A 17,403-nucleotide genomic window follows, 5' to 3' on the forward strand; every position below is an offset into this window, starting at 1 on the left:
TCCTCGTCGTCGATGTCTTTTTTTTTTTTTCTTCTAACAACTACAAACATCATAGAAAGAGAGAGAGAGAGAGAATATGTTTGAGTGGATACTTACTATTGGGCTTGGTGAGAATGAAAGCCTAAGAATACAAAAAGCAAAGGAAAGATTGGGCTCGAACAAGCCAACAGCCCAAGAAGAATTAAAATTCATTTTTGCCAAGGACTAGGCAACAAGCCTATGTTAGAAGTGATGGGCGACAGAGGGCAGCTCACCCTAACAAAAAAGTACTTTTCAAGGGCATGGATGGGTAAATAAGTGGTGACTCACCACATTCCGGATAACATCACCAAAAGGCAAAGCTTGGACAGTTGGGCTAGAAGGTCTATAAAAGCAGCAAGGGACACCAGAAACAAGGACACTCAACCAATCGATCAAAAGACATCCCACTTTGCTCTCAGACAAGCAAGAAACAAGAAAGATTTAGTTTGTCTAGACTATGTTCTTTTAATCATAGATTCACCATAGAAAGCCATCTTTTGTCAAGTTTTAGAAGCTCTGCTACTTTTCCCAGTATTGTAGTATCAAATCCCTACAGTAAACCTACTTTACCTCTCATTCTACAAAGATTACAACCCTTGTAAAATTCAAAGAGAAATGGCTGCAACAGGATGAACCTTATCCGACAAGGTTATAATCTTGCTCAATTCTCTTTTGTTTGTGCTTATATAAAGTAGATATGTTGCTTATTGCATCTACCTTTGTGTTTTAAACCATTTTCAACTGACTTTCATTCAAAATTATGATTAATTTGGCTAAGCTAATTAACCTTGCTTCTCTAATGTTAACTGTAATCAAAGAAATGGTTGGAAAGACCTTGAACTCCCTTTATCTCGACATATGTTATCATGAGTAAATGTTTACAAGGCAAGAAAAAGAACCTTATATAGACTTAACTCATCTGTAACAATCCAGGAAGATCAAGAAGTCTAAGTAACTTGTAGCGCAAGTAATCAACCCAATTCATAACTAAAAAAGAACAATTTGTTATACAAAGATAACAGTAGCACACTCAGATCCATGTTAGTTTTGATTGTGAGCCTAAGACCATTCAAACTAACAGCAAACTCATATTGCAGCACACTAAGCAGTAAACGTTGCCCGACATGCAAAACCCCGAAGAGCTGTGTGAGGGACATATATGGCCCGAACAAAGTCTAGAGAGAGAAAGTAGAAAACCTGTAACAGGTAAATTGAATTGTAGAAGCTGTAGCACAAATTCATTCATTTGAAAACGTATGATACATTGGATTACAAAGAGTCCTACTGAGATACAAAGTATTCCCATCTATATCTTACAGACAAGATGACATATATAAATATGATTTGGTTTGTTTGCAAACGTGGCGGATTGGATTGGGACAAGGACTCTTGTTTAACAGAAAGAGACCCAACGTCAAAAGTGGTAAGAGAAAGATATCCATTTTAGATTCTATGCTACTTTTGGCTCTCTGTCCTAATGGAATTTGAGCTTTGTGTACATGAGAGAGAAGGCGAGGGTGAGGCCGCATGCAACGAATCCATCAAATTTCTGACTTTCAATAGCGTTGGTGAGGTCTAAGCTTTACAGATCGGACATTGACGAGAAAATGCGGTGTCCATATTGCACCGCCAACAGACACTCTTCTATACAATCTTTTGCTTGATTTCAGCTTTATAGCTTTTCAATTGCTGCTTCAAAAATCAAAATTTGAATTACAAAGAATCTTGATTACAAAGAGAAAAGAGAGAGTGAGGATGGGTATGGGAAGAGAAGATGGAGAAAATGGAGAGAGAGTGCGTCTACATGTAGAAAGAGAGATAATTTGTAGAAAATAAGAAATATTAAAAATATGAATGAACAGTGTGTCATTTTGTTCTTATTCACAATACTTTTATATAAAAGTATTTTGCAAATTTAATTTAATAAAAGCATCTCCAAGACCATCTCCAATGATGACTTATAATCTAAAATTTCCCATTTTTTTCCTCCCAAAATCCACTCCAACCCATGACCCAAAATTAACCTAAAACCTAAAACTCATTTGAGGGTCAAATACCAGCCCAGTTTTAAGCCACAAACCAAAATGGGCCCCACCAACTGAGATTGAAACTGGGGGTGTGAAGCCCAGTTCCTTTTTCTCGACTCGCCCACGCGCTGCACGCGCGAGCACTTTCAGCCAACCAACAACCCCACGTGGGGGTGTTCCCTCAGCTTTCAATGCAAAAAGCAGCCCAACGGCTACTTTTTGTAATCCAACGTTGACATTAAATGGGCCGTTGGTTAATCCAACGGTCCAGGTTCAAAATTTTTTTTTTTTAGTTTTATATTTATGTATTTACTGAATTCAACAGCTTAGATCAAATATAATTAAATATAACAGTAAAAAAAAGATCTAACAGTCCTAATTTAAATCCAACGGCTAGAATAATTTTAAAAAATTATTTAACTTAAAATTCAACCAAAAACTCTATAAATACCTATGTATTTGTTCAAAAATCCACACAAAACTCACTTTTCTCCTACAATTCTTCTAATTTTTCTTTATACCATTTATTCTCATTTCCAGAATTTTCAAGATGGCAAAAGAGCATGTTAGAGGTCGTAATTGGACCTTTGACGAAGATATTGCTTTATGTTTGACATGGATTTCGATTAGCGAAGATGGTGTCATCGACACCAATCAAAATAGAAAGGTTTTATGGGGTAAAATCGTTGATAAGTTCCATGAAAACTCCAACGCCGGTCGAAGGGAAGTTAGTGGTGTTTATGATTGGTGGAAGATTATCAACAAAGCATGCACTTTGTGGAAATGAAGCTTAGAGAGAGCCATGGTTGACATGCCTAGTGGAGGGGGCGCCTCAGAAATTGTGAGTTTATTTATTGATATTTTAGTTGTCATTTACGTAATAGTATTTTGCAACTAATTGTTTTTATGTATTTGTTGCATAGGGTGACAAAGCAATGGTAATTTACAAGACAAGAACTACACCAAAAAATCAAGCTTTTAAGTTGCATCATGCTTGGAACATCCTCAAGGATTGTCCGAGGTGGGGAACCGATGCGAACCAACAATGTGGAAGATTATTTCATAATGAAGCCCCACCCCCCAATAATGTTAATGAAGGTTTGAATTTTGCCGACAATGAAGGTGTCGAACAAATGATCCTAACTTCTTCTTTTGCAAGGCCCCCGGGTAGAGATAAGCAAAAGGAAGCAAAGAGAAAAGGGAAATCCCAAAATCTGACACATGCACAATTTGCTAGCGAACTGGCAATAATGAATGAAAACCAGTGTCGTCGGCAAGAAGAATTGGCCCAAATGTTTTTGGCCATGAAGGAAGAAGGGGATAGGGAGCAAGAAAGGTATGAAACTAATTTGATAATGGAGGACCTCGACAAATACACTCCAGAGAGAAAGAGATACTTATGTGGTAAGCAAAATGAAATTTTACGAAGGAATGTCACAAGGAGTATATTTCAAGATGATGATTCATCTCAAGACTATCACCCAAGTCCATCACCAAGTCAAAATGGTGGATATCATTATTAAGTTTATGTAGTCTATGATTTTTCGATTGTATTAAGTTTATATGGTTTATTAATTGTCTTTTTTATTTTTTAAGTTTATGTGGTTTATTAAATGTCGTTGGTATTAAGTTTATGTGATTTATCTTGATTTTCATGTATTGATTTAGTGATTTTTCAAAATTTATCAGAATTTAAATATTTTTAGGTTAAAATGTTCATAAAATTAATTTAGGATAGTCTACATAATTTTTTTTTTTAAAAGTTAATTTAAAAAAAATAGCCTTAATTCATTATTTGATAATCTGGGGTCAAAATTTTAGGCCAGAAGGGTTGGAGTAGAAAAGCTATTTCTGGGCTAAAACCTAAATTTTCTAGGCTAAATATTTTTAGGTTTTAGGTTACCATTGGAGATGGTCTAATGGTTGGGCTAAAAATCAAATTTTTTAGTCCAGAAACAGCTTTTCTGCTCCAACCGTTTTAGTTTAAAAGTTTAGCCCGGGAACTTAGGCTATTTTTTTTGTTAAATTAAATTAAATAAATAAATAAATATGTAAGCTATCGTAAATTAATTTTATGAACATTTTAATCTAAAAAAATTTAAATTCTGATAAATATTGGGTGTAGTTCACTTCGATTTCTAAGCTAAATTTTGGGGTGAATTTGGTATTAGTTTAGCATTTAGCATTTAGGCCAAAATTTCTCCTTGGGTTGGAGTGGGTTTGGGGGGAAATTTTGGACAGTAATTTGGCTTTAGCCCACCATTGGAATTGGTCTAAACACCTAATTACTTTATTTAACGACCAATCATAAAAGTATTTTTGCAAATTTAATTTACGAAACACCTAATTATTTTAGTAACAATTAATTATTTCTACAACACAACGAAAACAGCTGTTTTTTTTTGTTTTTTTGTTTTTTTTTTACACAGTAATATCACCAAACGTGCCCTTAATCTTGAAAGAATCAAATTCAATTGCTCCTTTTCATTAAAAAAAAAAAAAAATTCTAATGGCTGTAGCTCGGTATTACGCACCTTTTTGTTTCTCCTTGTCCATGCAGCTGTTTACGAGGGCATCAATTTCTTGCATTCTTTCAACCCAGGGATAGACCTCAGTCTTTTACGAGATCGATTCTCCTCAGATGAGAGTCCAACCTGGTCTTGCATAAGACTGACATCCTTGACATCCTCGTCATACTCACTTGAACGCGTGATAAAATTGGCTAATTCATTGACTAGTTTTTCCTGCTCCAGGTAAACCCCTATTTTCTGCACCCTCAGATGAATATCATCGGTACTCCCGTGTTCTAAAAAGTGTGCACCAACATTTATCTTGTCCCCACCGTTCACTTTGAGCTCATTGTTTGATATATGTCCCACCCAAATATAACTTTCATGGCGATTTATTACGGTGGCATACATTGGAGAGATGAAAAACTCAGTGTGCTTGGTACGATTTGCAACACGGATGCAAAGAGAATCACCGGATTGGGAGTCGTCTGAAGAATAAATAATGCACAGAGTCAATGCTTTTGCATCATAGCCAAAACATTGCGGCACTACTATTTCACCCTTAGGGTCAACGGATGTAAACCCTGGTGGAAAATCAGTTCCGGGGAGAAAAAGATCACCATTTCCCCTCGCGCTCCATTCCTATACCATTAAGTAATTAAGATTTGTACAAAAAGTTAATACATGCATGTATGTATAAGCTGTATACAGATGGGTGCAGAGAGAGAGATGACCTGTAGGATTGTTTTTTTAAAAGCAGCAGTGAGATTGGTGCACCCTTCCATACGAATCCTTCTCACAGTGTTAAACGACTTACGCAAGCCTAGAATCTCAGTGAGTTTGGGGGAGTGATTCAGATGCAGTTCTACCATACTTGACATTTCTGAAAAATTTGGCATCTTTTCCAATGCAATGCACTCATCCGCTTTCAGGATTTCCAAATTTGTTGGTAAATCTGGGATTTCCCGAAGGTTTTTGCAATTCGCAACAGAGAAATACTTAAGGTTCTTCAATTGTACTACGGAGTGGTGAATCTTGGACAAACTCTTACAGGCTTCGAGTATCAATCTCTCAATATTTGGGATTCTTGTAAAGTCTGGTGATTCTTTCAGGTGATCACAATAACCAAGATTGAGAAACTTCAACTTTTCAAGTGACTGTGAGACAAAAGGGAACAAATATCAAAATTCAAATAGAAGGAGAAATCATGACGTTGGTATTTAAACAACCTGGTGGAAAGAATTGATAGTTTGGTTGGGTTTGCATTGTACCACGTTGGAGTTCTTCCAGACTTGTATATTGCTACAACTCAGGTCAATGTCAACTACGTTTGGTTGATTAAAATCTTCTGGTATGGCCTGCAGAGGAAACTCAGACAAACTCAACCATCTTAACTCTTCAGAAAGATGGTCACAGTGTCCAGTGAAATTTACGCCTTTTATTTTGAGTAATCTCAGGTTCCGCATATTTCTGAATGCTTCTGTACTGAAGCTAAGCTTGTCAGCTTCTGGAAAATCTAAAGCAATTCCTTCAATTTCTTCCGTTCCCTGTTTGAAAGGAAAAGAAACTAAAGTAAGACAAGGGTTATTTGCTTAGATTTTAACCAGTGCAGAGCACCAGTACTGGATCAATGCCATAGAGTTTGCTTAGACATCAGTTCTGTTTTAACAATCTAAATTAGTCACGTGTTACAGGGTTAATTTTCAAATAATTCAGTAAACAAAATCAGTGTAACTTTTTCTCCCTTATTACGGACATGTATTAAATGCAATTGGATTGAGGATGTACTTACACATTGCTTCCTCAATACGTGTTTTACATCTTCATGATCCCACAATCTACAACGACTTCCAAGCTTCTTAGGGGATTTTGCACGTACGATTTCTCTGCCCGTGTCTCGAGTCAAACGATGCATCATCAGATTGCTTTCTAGATCAACAGTTACAAGGCATCGCTCATGGAGTTCTCTAATGCCTATTGCTGGATTAAAGTCACACCCATCCAATATTGCCATGACACGGTCCTTGTTCATTCCAACAAAGAAACAGGATATATCAAGGAATATATCCTTCACCTGGCCATCAGTAAGCCCGTCATAACTTACCTTCAGAATTTTGTGAATTTCCTGACAAGGCTGTGATCTTTTCCATTTGTTCAATGCACTTGTCCATTCTCTTGTGGTTTTTGTACGTAGGTAAGAACCTACAGCTTCAAGTGCAAGTGGTAAACCCCCACAATAATCAACAGCTTCTCTTGAGACTTCGAGATATTCTTCATTAGGATAATTCTTTCTAAAGGCACACCGACTAAGGAGCTCAAGAGCTTCATCTTTATTCATTGCCGGCAGAGAACATATCTTATCCACTTCAAGCGTCTGTAACAAATGCTCATCTCTTGTTGTTATAACAATTCTACTTCCTGGACCAAACGAGTCACGTTTTATAGCTAATGTATTTATGTGTGTCACACAGTCTATATCATCAATTATGACAAGAGCCCTTATGTTTCCAAGTCTTGTTTTTATCTCCTCAGTCCCTTCATCAACCGTGCTCACCTTTATGTTGCCCGATCTCAAGATATTAGACAGAAGTATGTTTTGCGAATCAACCAGTTTCTTATCTTCTCTCACATTTCGAAGAAAACATGTACCATCAAACATGTGCTGGTAATTGTTGAAAATAGCTTTTGCAATCGTTGTCTTACCTAGTCCGCCCATCCCCCAAATTCCAATTATGCGAACATCATTGGATCCTCCAACATCTAAATAATTACTGATTTCTTGCACACGAGAATCTATTCCAACTGGATTTCTGGCTACATTTAAGCATGCTTTCTTCAGTTTTCTAGCGATCTGGCCAACAACTTTCCTGATAAACGTTCCTTCATGCCTGGAATTAAAATCCATAATTAAGGAAAAGTAAGATTTACTATGAGACTGAAGGATTAAAATGTACCAACATATACCTTAATCCTTACGAGTGCAGAATTTAATTAGGAGTGTGTAAGATTCGAATATACTAAGTTAAAGCGAGTTCTAAAGAAAATCTCCTGTTCACTTTAACAGAAAAATCATATTTTTTATATAAAAAGTCAAACCTGATACTATTCACTTTACCCTTTATTTTATCATTCTCGTTAAAATTCAAAGTTTTCGAATTTTTCATTAGTTTTCGTTAAACTTCTACAAACAGTCATCACCGAACACTCTGATACGGTGATACCTAGTAAGATAATATATTAATCCTCAAATTAAAGGAAATAAACAAGTTATTACCCATCAGTCACTCGAAAATCCTCGCCGCTCAACCCTGCAGCTGTATTAAGAGCATTTCTCCACGATCGGACCTCTTCTTCGTTGAACTTCTGTTCATGGTTCTGAAACGCCGTTGCAAAGCTACCAGTCTGATGCCTGACATCTGAAGGATCAACATCGTAGAAAATCGGAAAAACAAGTTGACCCAGTGTTCTTCTGCACTCCATGATCTCCACCAGCTCCTCAAGACACCATCTGGACTCCGCATACCCCTTTGAGAACATGATGGCAGCAAGTCTGGACCCTTTGATTGCTTGCTTCAGTTTTTCTGTTATAGCATCCCCTCTAGTTAATTCGTCCTCGTCCAGAAAGACATTGAACTTGTTGTCTTTCAATGTACAGTTGAGGTGGTCCGTGATGCCCTTGCGTGTTTCGCCTCTAAAGCTCAAGAACACGTCGTACTTGCTGCACGGGGTATACATCGTGCTGTTGGCAAGTCAGCGATTCTCTGACGTCTGACCGGAACTGCAAATTGGCACCGGGGGCAGATGGTTTTTAATCGAACTAGCAAAGTCAAGTCAACTACACATCGTTTCAAGTCCACAAAAATTAATTGGCCAAAAAGAAATTCGACCAAAAAAAAAAAATTGGCCAAAAAGAAAAAGCTACTTGTTAAATCATCTCTAATAGTTGGGCTAAAAATCAAATATTTTAACCAGAAACAATTTTTCTGTTCCAACTGTTTTAGCCTAAAATTTTAGTCCGGGATTATTAAAGAATGAACTTAGGCTATTTTTTTTGTTAAATTAAATTTTTTTTAAACAAAATAAATATGTAAACTATCATAAATTAATTTTATGAACATTTTAATCTAAAAAATTTTAAATTTTGATAAATATTGGGTGAAGTCCACTTCGATTTCTGGACTAAATTTTGGGAGGAATTTGGCTTTGGTTTAGCATTTAGCATTTAGCCCAAATTTCTTCCTTAGGTTGGAGTGGGTTTGGAAGAAAATTTTGGAAGGTAATTTTGAAGTTGGTCGTAAGAAAACGCGGGTATATTTAACAACACCTAAAGTGTTAATAAAACAAGGCACATGAAAATTATAAAAATAATAGAAAAGGTGGATATAAGGGAAAGTTGAAAACCCAACCATATCAAGCCACCCCCGGCGCTCCCCATACCAGCCGCCACCATCCCCCGACCTTCTCCATACCAGGCTCCATCACCACCTACTCATCTCTCTCTCTCTCTCTCTCCGGGAAGTAGAAACGAGCAAAAACCACAGAGGAACGAACCACCGAGACCATTCGCTTGATGACCATGTCCCTGGAAGTCCCGGATAGAGACCACAGAGTAATGTCATATGTTGTGGGGATGAAAGTAACATTAGGAGTTATGCCAGAGGAAAATAATAACCAGGAGAGTTGAGACGTTGAGGGGTTTGGGTATCGAAAAAGAGGGGAAGTCGCTTAACGAGGAAGGGTGTAGTAAATGGCAACTTCTTGGCAAAAAAGGAAAAGAGCTTATTATTTGTTTCATTTCTAGTAAACAGGAGTGGGAACTTGGGGAAAGGAAAAAAAATCAAAGAAAATTTGCGCAATAATTTGGCTACAATCAAGAAGAAATGTTCCCATGCCCCTCCAGTGCCACGGCGAACCGAGCCTAAGTGCTGCCATCTCTTTGTATAAACCACATATAACCGTTTATTACAGGAGAAATGGGAATGTCTTTGCATATTACATCCTCGTTAAATAGTTAAAACATCTTACGATATACTTTATGGTACCACCACATCAAAACAATATCCCACTAGCTAAAAGTATTACAAGGGTTAAATTAAAATACGGATTAGCTATAGGACATGAAAAATATGTTCGTATATTATTCCGCAACTTTGCTAAAAGGTATTTTGAAAAATTCGGCAATTCTTATATATTTTTAATACTTATTTATTTTTGTTTTTCAATAATATGTTAAGGTTACGAATAGAATATGTGAATTTTATATGTATTACTAAAAAATGTTGCAAAATAACGCGTGTTAAACATGAAAATTTGAAATTTTAAAATACATGCAATTTAACAAATCAATAAAAAGTGTATAAAAAACAGAGTATTTTTAAAAAAAAAAACATATCCATACATAATTATTAATACATATATTATATGCAAATTTACTAACTATATTGGATTTCCAAATCACAATTTTGTTGAGTGGGTCTGCCATTTGTTGGCGGGATTCTACTCCACTCCCAAAGGCTACCAACAAATTGTTGTTGGATATTGCATACGTAACATAAAAGGCTAAAAGCACATGGACAAAGAGTGTCCAGCGTGTAGACCTCCCAAACCCCCAATCATTTTTTGACCACAAAAGTCATTTTCTACCGACAACTTGGGGCTGCTTTTGCTTCTGATTCCGATTCCAAAAGCAGAGTTCATTTTCTGATGTGGTGTGTTTGCAACTCTAATTATTGGTTAATACGTATTTATAAATTTAATTTTTATTTAAAATTTATTATTTAAAATTTAATATGTATCAATCAATGATTGAGATCACAAAGAGGCCACACCTATTTTGGATGCAAAATATCCTCTTTCCATGGCATCCTCAAATGTTTTTACCACATTTTTTTGTTATAATAAAAAAAAAATCCACGTTTGTATTTGCTATTGATTTTTTTTTAATTTAATCAGCTGAAATATTAAAAATAAACATGAATGTACGGAAAACGCTTTTCCTCTTTATTGTTATGAAAAAGTTTTTTTTGATAAAATTGTTATGAAAAAGTTATTCCAATAAAAAATTTTAATATTTGAGTTTTATTTTAACCGCCTCTAATGCACATACTTTAATTAGTGAAACTCAAATTTAGTTTTGAAACCAAGGTTCTCTCCAATGAACATTCTTGACTCCAGTTTTTTCTCCTCTGCTACACATATCCAAATAAATTTTTTTCATTTTTATAATGATATTCTACATTTTAGAGGAGAGGTATAATATAAAACTATATTAATGAAACTTCTTTTGTCAACCAAAAGAGGGTGAAAATACATGGCACATCCCGACCAAAATCAAGGCGTGATGGCCAGCACGCCATGATTCTGGTTGGGACCCTCTGAGAAGTTTTGCTCGCGTGAGTTCCCAGAAACAAAACTGTGAGGGCATGGTCGGGGCCCAAAGTAGATAATAACGTGCTACGGCGAAGTCGAGCCCGGGATGTGGTGGGGGCCCGGGCCAGGATGTGACAATACATCTATGTCTTCTATCACAACAAAAAAGTTAAGGACAGTAACGTAATTTCACAAAACAAAATTTTGCTTTTTTTTTAAACCTCACCTACATGTAAGTTTATCATCTCTAATTTAAAAAAAAATAAAAAAACAACCTTTCTCCCTCTCTCCTCACTCCCACTTTCTCTCCACTCTCTTCTTGACACATCCCGACCAGGAATGTCCACTAAAACTCCGAATCGAGCTGTGCTAGGCGACACCTGGAAGGTGACGAAGTCATAGAATGTGATAATGTCTAAAATGTGAATAAATTTAAAACTAAAAATGCCTATATACACAAATGCGCGGTGAGCGGGTATGGACCCATTTCACACGTGATACAGAGCATAAGAAAAGTACAGTGAAGTAAGATAATAATTATACCATCATAAGGAGCCACCTGAATTGGGAGTGACACAAGTCCTCATCGATACGGAAATTTGCTACTAGAACCTGGAGGGGTGCAAAATAGAAAGTGTGAGTGGGCAAACAAAGATTTTCAAAATCATTTCAATAATCAAAGGTAGTAACCCCTCGCCGTAAAACCTGTATAGTTTCCAGAAAATCATACTACGTAGAAGTATGAAATCAAATGTATACTAACAGTAAATCCAGAAGTATACCACTACTCAGCATCTCATTAGCAATATAAATAATCATGTGCTTAATAACATATACTAGTACGCAAGCCAGAATCACCCATGGTTACCTGTACGACTTCACCCATATCTCGTCAACCAATGCTAGCACATAAGTTAGAGTCACCTATAGTGACCTGTACGACTTTTCCATATCTCATCAATCAATGCTAGCACATAAGTCAGAGTCACCTATAGTGACCTGTAGGACTTATCCATGAAAAGTAATATGTTAGCCAAATCCACCTCTTGTGCCCTGTACGGTTGAACCCATAGTTCATCACATATCCCTGCACACGGGTCGGAACCACCTCTAGTGGTCTGTACGATAGGACTGAGTGTAAATAAGTACGCTCGGCGTTACGATCACGTGAAGACTGTGCAAATAATCACGGATCACCTACAAGTCGGAACCACCTATAGTGGTCTGTATGACAGGATTGTGTACCAACCTTGGATCCAAGGTGAGCGTAAGGTGTGGGAGGTGAACATCACGTGAAGAACTGTGCCCTGGCCACGGGCGGGAGCATTAACACCAGGCTATAACTGTATCTATTGTAACATATACAACTCATGGGCAACCTGTACGACAGTGTCGGAGTTGCCTACAATCGCAACATGTACGACAAGGTCGGAGTTGCCTAAAACATACATGTAGTCATGCCATAACTCAATCATTTCAACTAATACCATAAACTCACCTGAACTTACCTGGGTGTCCTGCGTTTACCTTTGCACTTCAAAGTGCTCACAATAATTATGTGCAGGTAATATACATATGGATATACCGTGATGCGATCTAATACTCAACCATGACATCGCATTTTCAATTATATACATACATACATATATATATATATATATATAATATGGCATAAAAATGCATAAGCCGTAACGCCCTACTCCCGAACTATTTATTTTCGAGAAATAATTATCAGTGATAAGTCCAACTAGACACTAGTTTAATTAACTATCTTTACTTACGTTTCCTTCAAATTCTTGATTCTTCACACATTGATTTATGACCAACATTTAACCACCAAATCATAAGGTTAAATCTCACATTTTCCACCAATGTCCCTCACATTACCCAATTCCCTAAATAAGGCTATTGTCTCAATTATTTAATCTCACTTCTTGTATGGCTACATCTAACGTCTTGTTAGACTGCCTACATACCCTAAACAGGGATCAAGCCATTCGTAGTTCACATTAGTACTTCAAAGCATTCACAGTAATCATAAGTAATAATCAATTTATAAATGTTTGTGGAATTATCAATCATATATATATATATATATATAGACACACACGCACACACGATAGAAAGGAAAATACTCACTCACTTGAGGTCCACGCTACGACTCCCTAGCACGCATATCGAGACATCATGAACCAATGTCGCATAGAACAATGATCAAATCACGTCTCAGAGTTCTTACCGATAGAATACATAATTTACATAAAACACATCCCTACGTAATTCATTTCGGAAGATCTGCATCACGGATTTTCGATCCGTTACTTCCAAAGATTCACATTAATAACCAAAGTAAAAAAATTCACACATTTTGTGTGTGGGCATAGGTGAAATTAAACCATACCACATAACAAGTCAACCACTTACTAGGCATCGAATATGAGATTTCTCATTTATAAGTAAAGAGGAATGTCATAAATATTAAAACAAATCAACGCAACCGGTCACTAGTTTTGGATCCAAGTATATGAATGTAACGGTCTCTTTGATATGAAAGTGATTTTTGGAACCAAATCGTAAAAAATTGCAAGTGAATTTTAGAAAATCACTTGAAGTGTTTTTTTGCATAAAAATACATAACTGGTGTTTCTTTTAAAATGCACTTTTAAGTGTTTTTAAAACCTAAAACACTTCCATTTATTTAAAAAACACGTCTGAACAAATTTATATTTTTTGTTTAAAAAATGATGAGTATAACTAAATTACTTAATACTTATTAGTTTCAAATACAAAAATTTAGCCTAATAATATAATGTAAGAAAGACAGCTTAAATTCGAATTGTCAATAAGAAAATTAAAATCAATAAATAATAATATAGTCACAAATAAGTGTGTGCGTGAGTGGGGAGTTCCCGCGAGGGAAACTCGGGTCAAACAAAACAAGGCGCCTCTTTTCTTTTTGCTTCTCGGAGTTTATAATACCCGAACAACCAAACAACCAGAAAAATAATTAGAGACTCGTGAAACGAAGGAAATCAAAATCCGAATTTCGAACCAGAAAAACAAAAGAAAAAGAAAACAAGGGGAAAATGGAAGCAGCGATGGGACTGATGCGTCGGATGCCTCCCAAGCACACTGAGACGGCTCTCTCCGCCCTTCTCTCCCTTCTCCCCCAGCACTCCTCCGATCTCCTCTCTCAAGTCGATCAGCCTCTCCAGGTTCTCCCCTGTTTGTTTCCCGAGAAAATCCAATCCAATCCTATTTTCACTTTCCATTTTCTTTCTCATAGGGTTTCATTTTAGTCCCAAAAAATAAACAAAACGTTCTTTTGAAATTCAAATTTTAAAGTCACTGCGTTGCTCTGATTTCCCAAAAATCAGGTTTTGTGCGATATGGTATACGGGAAGGAGTTCATTTTGTGTGAATATAACAGAGATGCAGACTCTTACAGGTAAAACCCTCAAATCTTTTGTCAAATTTGATGGGTTGGTGTTAGTTTTCTGATATTTTACACACTAATTGCTACATTTTTTAAGGACATTTTAGAGGTAGCAGATCTGGCCTTGATTTATGAATCTGGATGTTTGGTATATTTTGATTAATTTAATTTAATTTAATTTATTGTTTTGGTTCATATGCAGATTTAATTGGTGTGATTACTCCAGCAGTTTCTTTTTTCGTATAATCTTTTGTGTTCTGTGAATATCTATTGTCGATATTGATAATTTTGTACTACTATATTTCCATGTAGATCACCTTGGTCAAACAAATATCATCCGCTGCTAGAAGACGGCAGCCTCCCATCTTTAGAGTTGAGGAAACTTGAAGTTGAAGCAAACGACATCTTTGCCGTATATCGTGACCAGTGAGGTCCTTTACTTACCTCGTTCTTCTGTTATTCTTTGCATTGGTTTTGGTTGAACAGTATAAAACACTTCCAAAATGATTTTTTTTCCATTAGTTAATTTTAAAAAAAAAAAGGAAAAAGGCAAGAATGTGTTGTAAGTATCCTCATGCAATTTGTTTTAGCATAGTGGTTCAGTTCTTTGTTTCCTTCTGAAGATTTGATACAGCTTTGATTAACCGGTAATTTGGTAGGTACTATGAAGGTGGCATTTCTTCAGTTTATATGTGGGAGGATGATAACGAAGGCTTTGTCGGCTGCTTTTTAATCAAGAAAGGTATACTGCCTGAACTTTCTTCTAGGAGATGCAAAATTCAATTTATGTTCTGTTATATGTATATTTGCTGTTTTTTATTTTTTGAGGGCATTCAGATGGCTCCAAGACAGGGCAAGGCCGGAGGGGTTATCTGCAGGAGGGGGCATGGGATGCTATACATGTGATTGAGGTAAACTCTATTTGTCATGGTAGGAACAATGTAGGTCTCTGGTGAAGGTGTTCATGTAGTCCTAACACTCTCCCCCCTTTCACACTTCCACCAATTGTCATTCCGGAACTTTTTTTTTTTACATAGGTGGGTCCGGAGGAGGAAGGGACAGCCCAATACCGTTTAACCAGCACTGTCATGCTGTCTTTGACTACAGATAATGAGTCATCAGGCACATTCTGTTTGTCTGGATCAATTAGACGACAGGTAATCATACTTTATTCTTTTTCAATTGAGGAATTTGACCTTCTGTACAATTTTTGCTTGTGGGAACATTTTTTTGAGAGGTACAAAGAAGTCAGTTCAGAGAGAGATGTTTTTCCCCCTTGTCACCCGCATCTCTTCCTCTTCGCTTCTTTTGTAAATGTATTCAATTTTATTTTTGCATTTTCTGGAAATTTCAAATTGTGAGCACCATATATATCTGGTTGAGTAATTCATCCATGTGATTGTAATCTATAAATGCTTTGAGATGGACTGGCATGGTCTAGGCTCTAGCATCTAATTGGCTCTTGGGGCTTCAACATTTTAGTGATAAGCGTGTTTCTAAGAGAAGGAATTTTTACCGGGGAACTTTTGCTCTTGTTTTTGTTGTAAATACCCTAATTTATTTAGTGCTGACCGAAAAAGGAAAACACTTAGTAGCTATTGAAAGTAATAGTTAACTACTCTTCTCCCTTTTGATAGTTATTAGAGAACTTGATGTACGCCAATGAAAGTGCTGTGAAATCTCTGTGAATCAATTTTTGATTGATTGTGTTATATTGTTGGAGCTGATATGGTTTAAATTAATTGGGCGCAAAATTAGCTGTTTGAATGATCACTCAAAATCTGTTTTGCTGTGATGCCCTGCATGTACTACTTGTATGATATACTGGGATGGATAAAGTACTCATTCTTTTTGGCTTTGTAGATGAATATGCACCTCTCAATTCAAGAAGGCCATATTTGTAACATGGGAAGAATGATCGAAGAAATGGAGAGCAAGCTGAGAAATTCACTCGATCAGGTATGTGCTTCCTTACATGCACACTTACGTTTCTACATCCTGCTCTACAGTTCCGACTACACAATGTTTTGTCAAGTTATGGAACTAAGAGCCATCCATGACCGCTGAAAGCATTGGGTTACCACGTACTAGATGTCTCACTGGCACTCGAACCAAACAGTAAGGTTTACAAAGGGCTTCGTATATTTATCTTTGGAATTTAAATTGTCATTGATCTGCTTATTGCAGGTTTATTTTGGGAAGACGAAAGAGATGGTTTGCACTTTACGACCACCATCTGAAGTAGTGATGAGACTGCCTGACAGCTGATGAGGCATATATTCTATGGCCTATCAACAAGGGAGAATACCAGTCACTCACCAGGTGTTGGTTGTCAAACTTAAACGATTAGGATTCTGCTGTACTTTATGTCATTATCTAGTTTTTGAAATGTTCTTTTGTTTTGAATTGTACCACTTGGTGGCCTTGTGCCATTGCGCAGTAGAGAAGATGGCTGGTTTGTGAATCGAAAACGCCTCGTGGATTTTGTATTTTCGTACTCATTATCAATTGTGTTCTCGAGTTAGTAAAATCACATTAGCCATTAACCTTATGTGCCAAGTTATTTGATATTAAGCAAAATCATATTAGCCCATTAACCCGAAACCATGTACAATAGGCCAAGCCAAAAAAACAAACCCTAGCTAAATCAATCAACAAGATTGCTACTGTAACCATACAGCGACCAACGTCATATTAACATTTCCACAAGCACGGCTGGAGAGCTTGAGGCACCGTCTCCGGCTATGGCAATGCAAATTGGCGCCTCTTGCCGGGAAAGAAGTTTGGTTGGAAATAATTTAGGATCTTAACAGATTAAACCTCTCGTTATCGATTGTTGTTAGTTTTGTTAATTTGTAATGGAATCTGAGGATTAATGGCTCGTTCGTAAAGTCTTTCGCAGATGGAAAAAGTGGAAGAACGATGAATGATGCTGAATATTGATCCTATTAATGAAACTGTACGGATCATCATTAACATCATGAAGTGACATGGAAGCGGGAGTAGAAATCGAATCAGCAGCCACCAATTTATCATCAGT

General features: G+C 36.6%; 3 protein-coding genes across 5 annotated transcripts; 1 reads left to right on the forward strand and 2 right to left on the reverse strand.

Annotated features, from left to right (window-relative positions):
• Positions 1 to 1,095: 1,095 nt before the first annotated feature.
• Positions 1,096 to 5,460, reverse strand: LOC125475742. 2 transcript variants are annotated; one of them, XM_048580981.1, is made up of 3 exons: positions 5,293 to 5,460; positions 4,583 to 5,200; positions 1,096 to 1,218 (listed from the first exon to the last, which is right to left on the reverse strand). In XM_048580981.1, exons 1-2 carry the CDS (start codon positions 5,455 to 5,457, stop codon positions 4,613 to 4,615), a joined length of 753 nt encoding a protein of 250 aa, XP_048436938.1. In that variant the 5' UTR covers positions 5,458 to 5,460; the 3' UTR covers positions 1,096 to 1,218; positions 4,583 to 4,612. The 2 variants fall into 2 exon arrangements, with proteins under 2 accessions (XP_048436938.1, XP_048436937.1); XM_048580980.1 differs by lacking the exon at positions 1,096 to 1,218 and adding an exon at positions 1,233 to 1,710.
• On the reverse strand, positions 5,458 to 8,441 carry LOC103934688 (disease resistance protein RPV1; the record flags this gene model as incomplete). Its single annotated transcript, XM_009344433.3, has 4 exons — positions 7,833 to 8,441; positions 6,351 to 7,446; positions 5,830 to 6,105; positions 5,458 to 5,715 (listed from the first exon to the last, which is right to left on the reverse strand). Coding segments are annotated over exons 1-4 (2,091 nt in total), but the record flags the coding sequence as incomplete, so codon positions are not given.
• A 5,481-nt stretch (positions 8,442 to 13,922) lies between these two features.
• LOC103939997 (probable F-actin-capping protein subunit beta) lies at positions 13,923 to 16,893 on the forward strand. Of its 2 annotated transcripts, none has more exons than XM_048580979.1 (8): positions 13,923 to 14,142; positions 14,305 to 14,375; positions 14,676 to 14,789; positions 15,023 to 15,105; positions 15,192 to 15,274; positions 15,401 to 15,520; positions 16,227 to 16,322; positions 16,551 to 16,893. In XM_048580979.1, the coding sequence occupies exons 1-8, from the start codon at positions 14,014 to 14,016 to the stop codon at positions 16,629 to 16,631; spliced, it is 777 nt and encodes a 258-aa protein (XP_048436936.1). In that variant the 5' UTR covers positions 13,923 to 14,013; the 3' UTR covers positions 16,632 to 16,893. The 2 variants fall into 2 exon arrangements, with proteins under 2 accessions (XP_048436936.1, XP_009348354.2); XM_009350079.3 differs by having other exon boundaries at positions 15,201 to 15,274.
• Positions 16,894 to 17,403: the final 510 nt, after the last annotated feature.

Source organism: the organism of the source record quoted next, unplaced genomic scaffold, assembly GCF_019419815.1.
Source record: "Pyrus x bretschneideri cultivar Hongxiangsu unplaced genomic scaffold, Pyrus_bretschneideri_v1 Contig16, whole genome shotgun sequence".
Lineage (NCBI taxonomy): Eukaryota > Viridiplantae > Streptophyta > Magnoliopsida > Rosales > Rosaceae > Pyrus > Pyrus x bretschneideri.

What these genes read in the sequence shown, in the direction of transcription:
- LOC125475742 (XM_048580981.1), bottom strand. Translation starts at nt 5,457, where the DNA reads ATGCCAAATTTTTCAGAAATGTCAAGTATGGTAGAACTGCATCTGAAT. An exon ending in TTAAAAAAACAATCCTACAG is followed by an intron (nt 5,201 to 5,292) that starts GTCATCTCTCTC and finishes TTAATGGTATAG; the next exon opens with GAATGGAGCGCGAGGGGAAA.
- LOC103939997 (XM_048580979.1), top strand. Translation starts at nt 14,014, where the DNA reads ATGGAAGCAGCGATGGGACTGATGCGTCGGATGCCTCCCAAGCACACT. An exon ending in AAGTCGATCAGCCTCTCCAG is followed by an intron (nt 14,143 to 14,304) that starts GTTCTCCCCTGT and finishes CCCAAAAATCAG; the next exon opens with GTTTTGTGCGATATGGTATA. An exon ending in CTGGATCAATTAGACGACAG is followed by an intron (nt 15,521 to 16,226) that starts GTAATCATACTT and finishes TTGGCTTTGTAG; the next exon opens with ATGAATATGCACCTCTCAAT.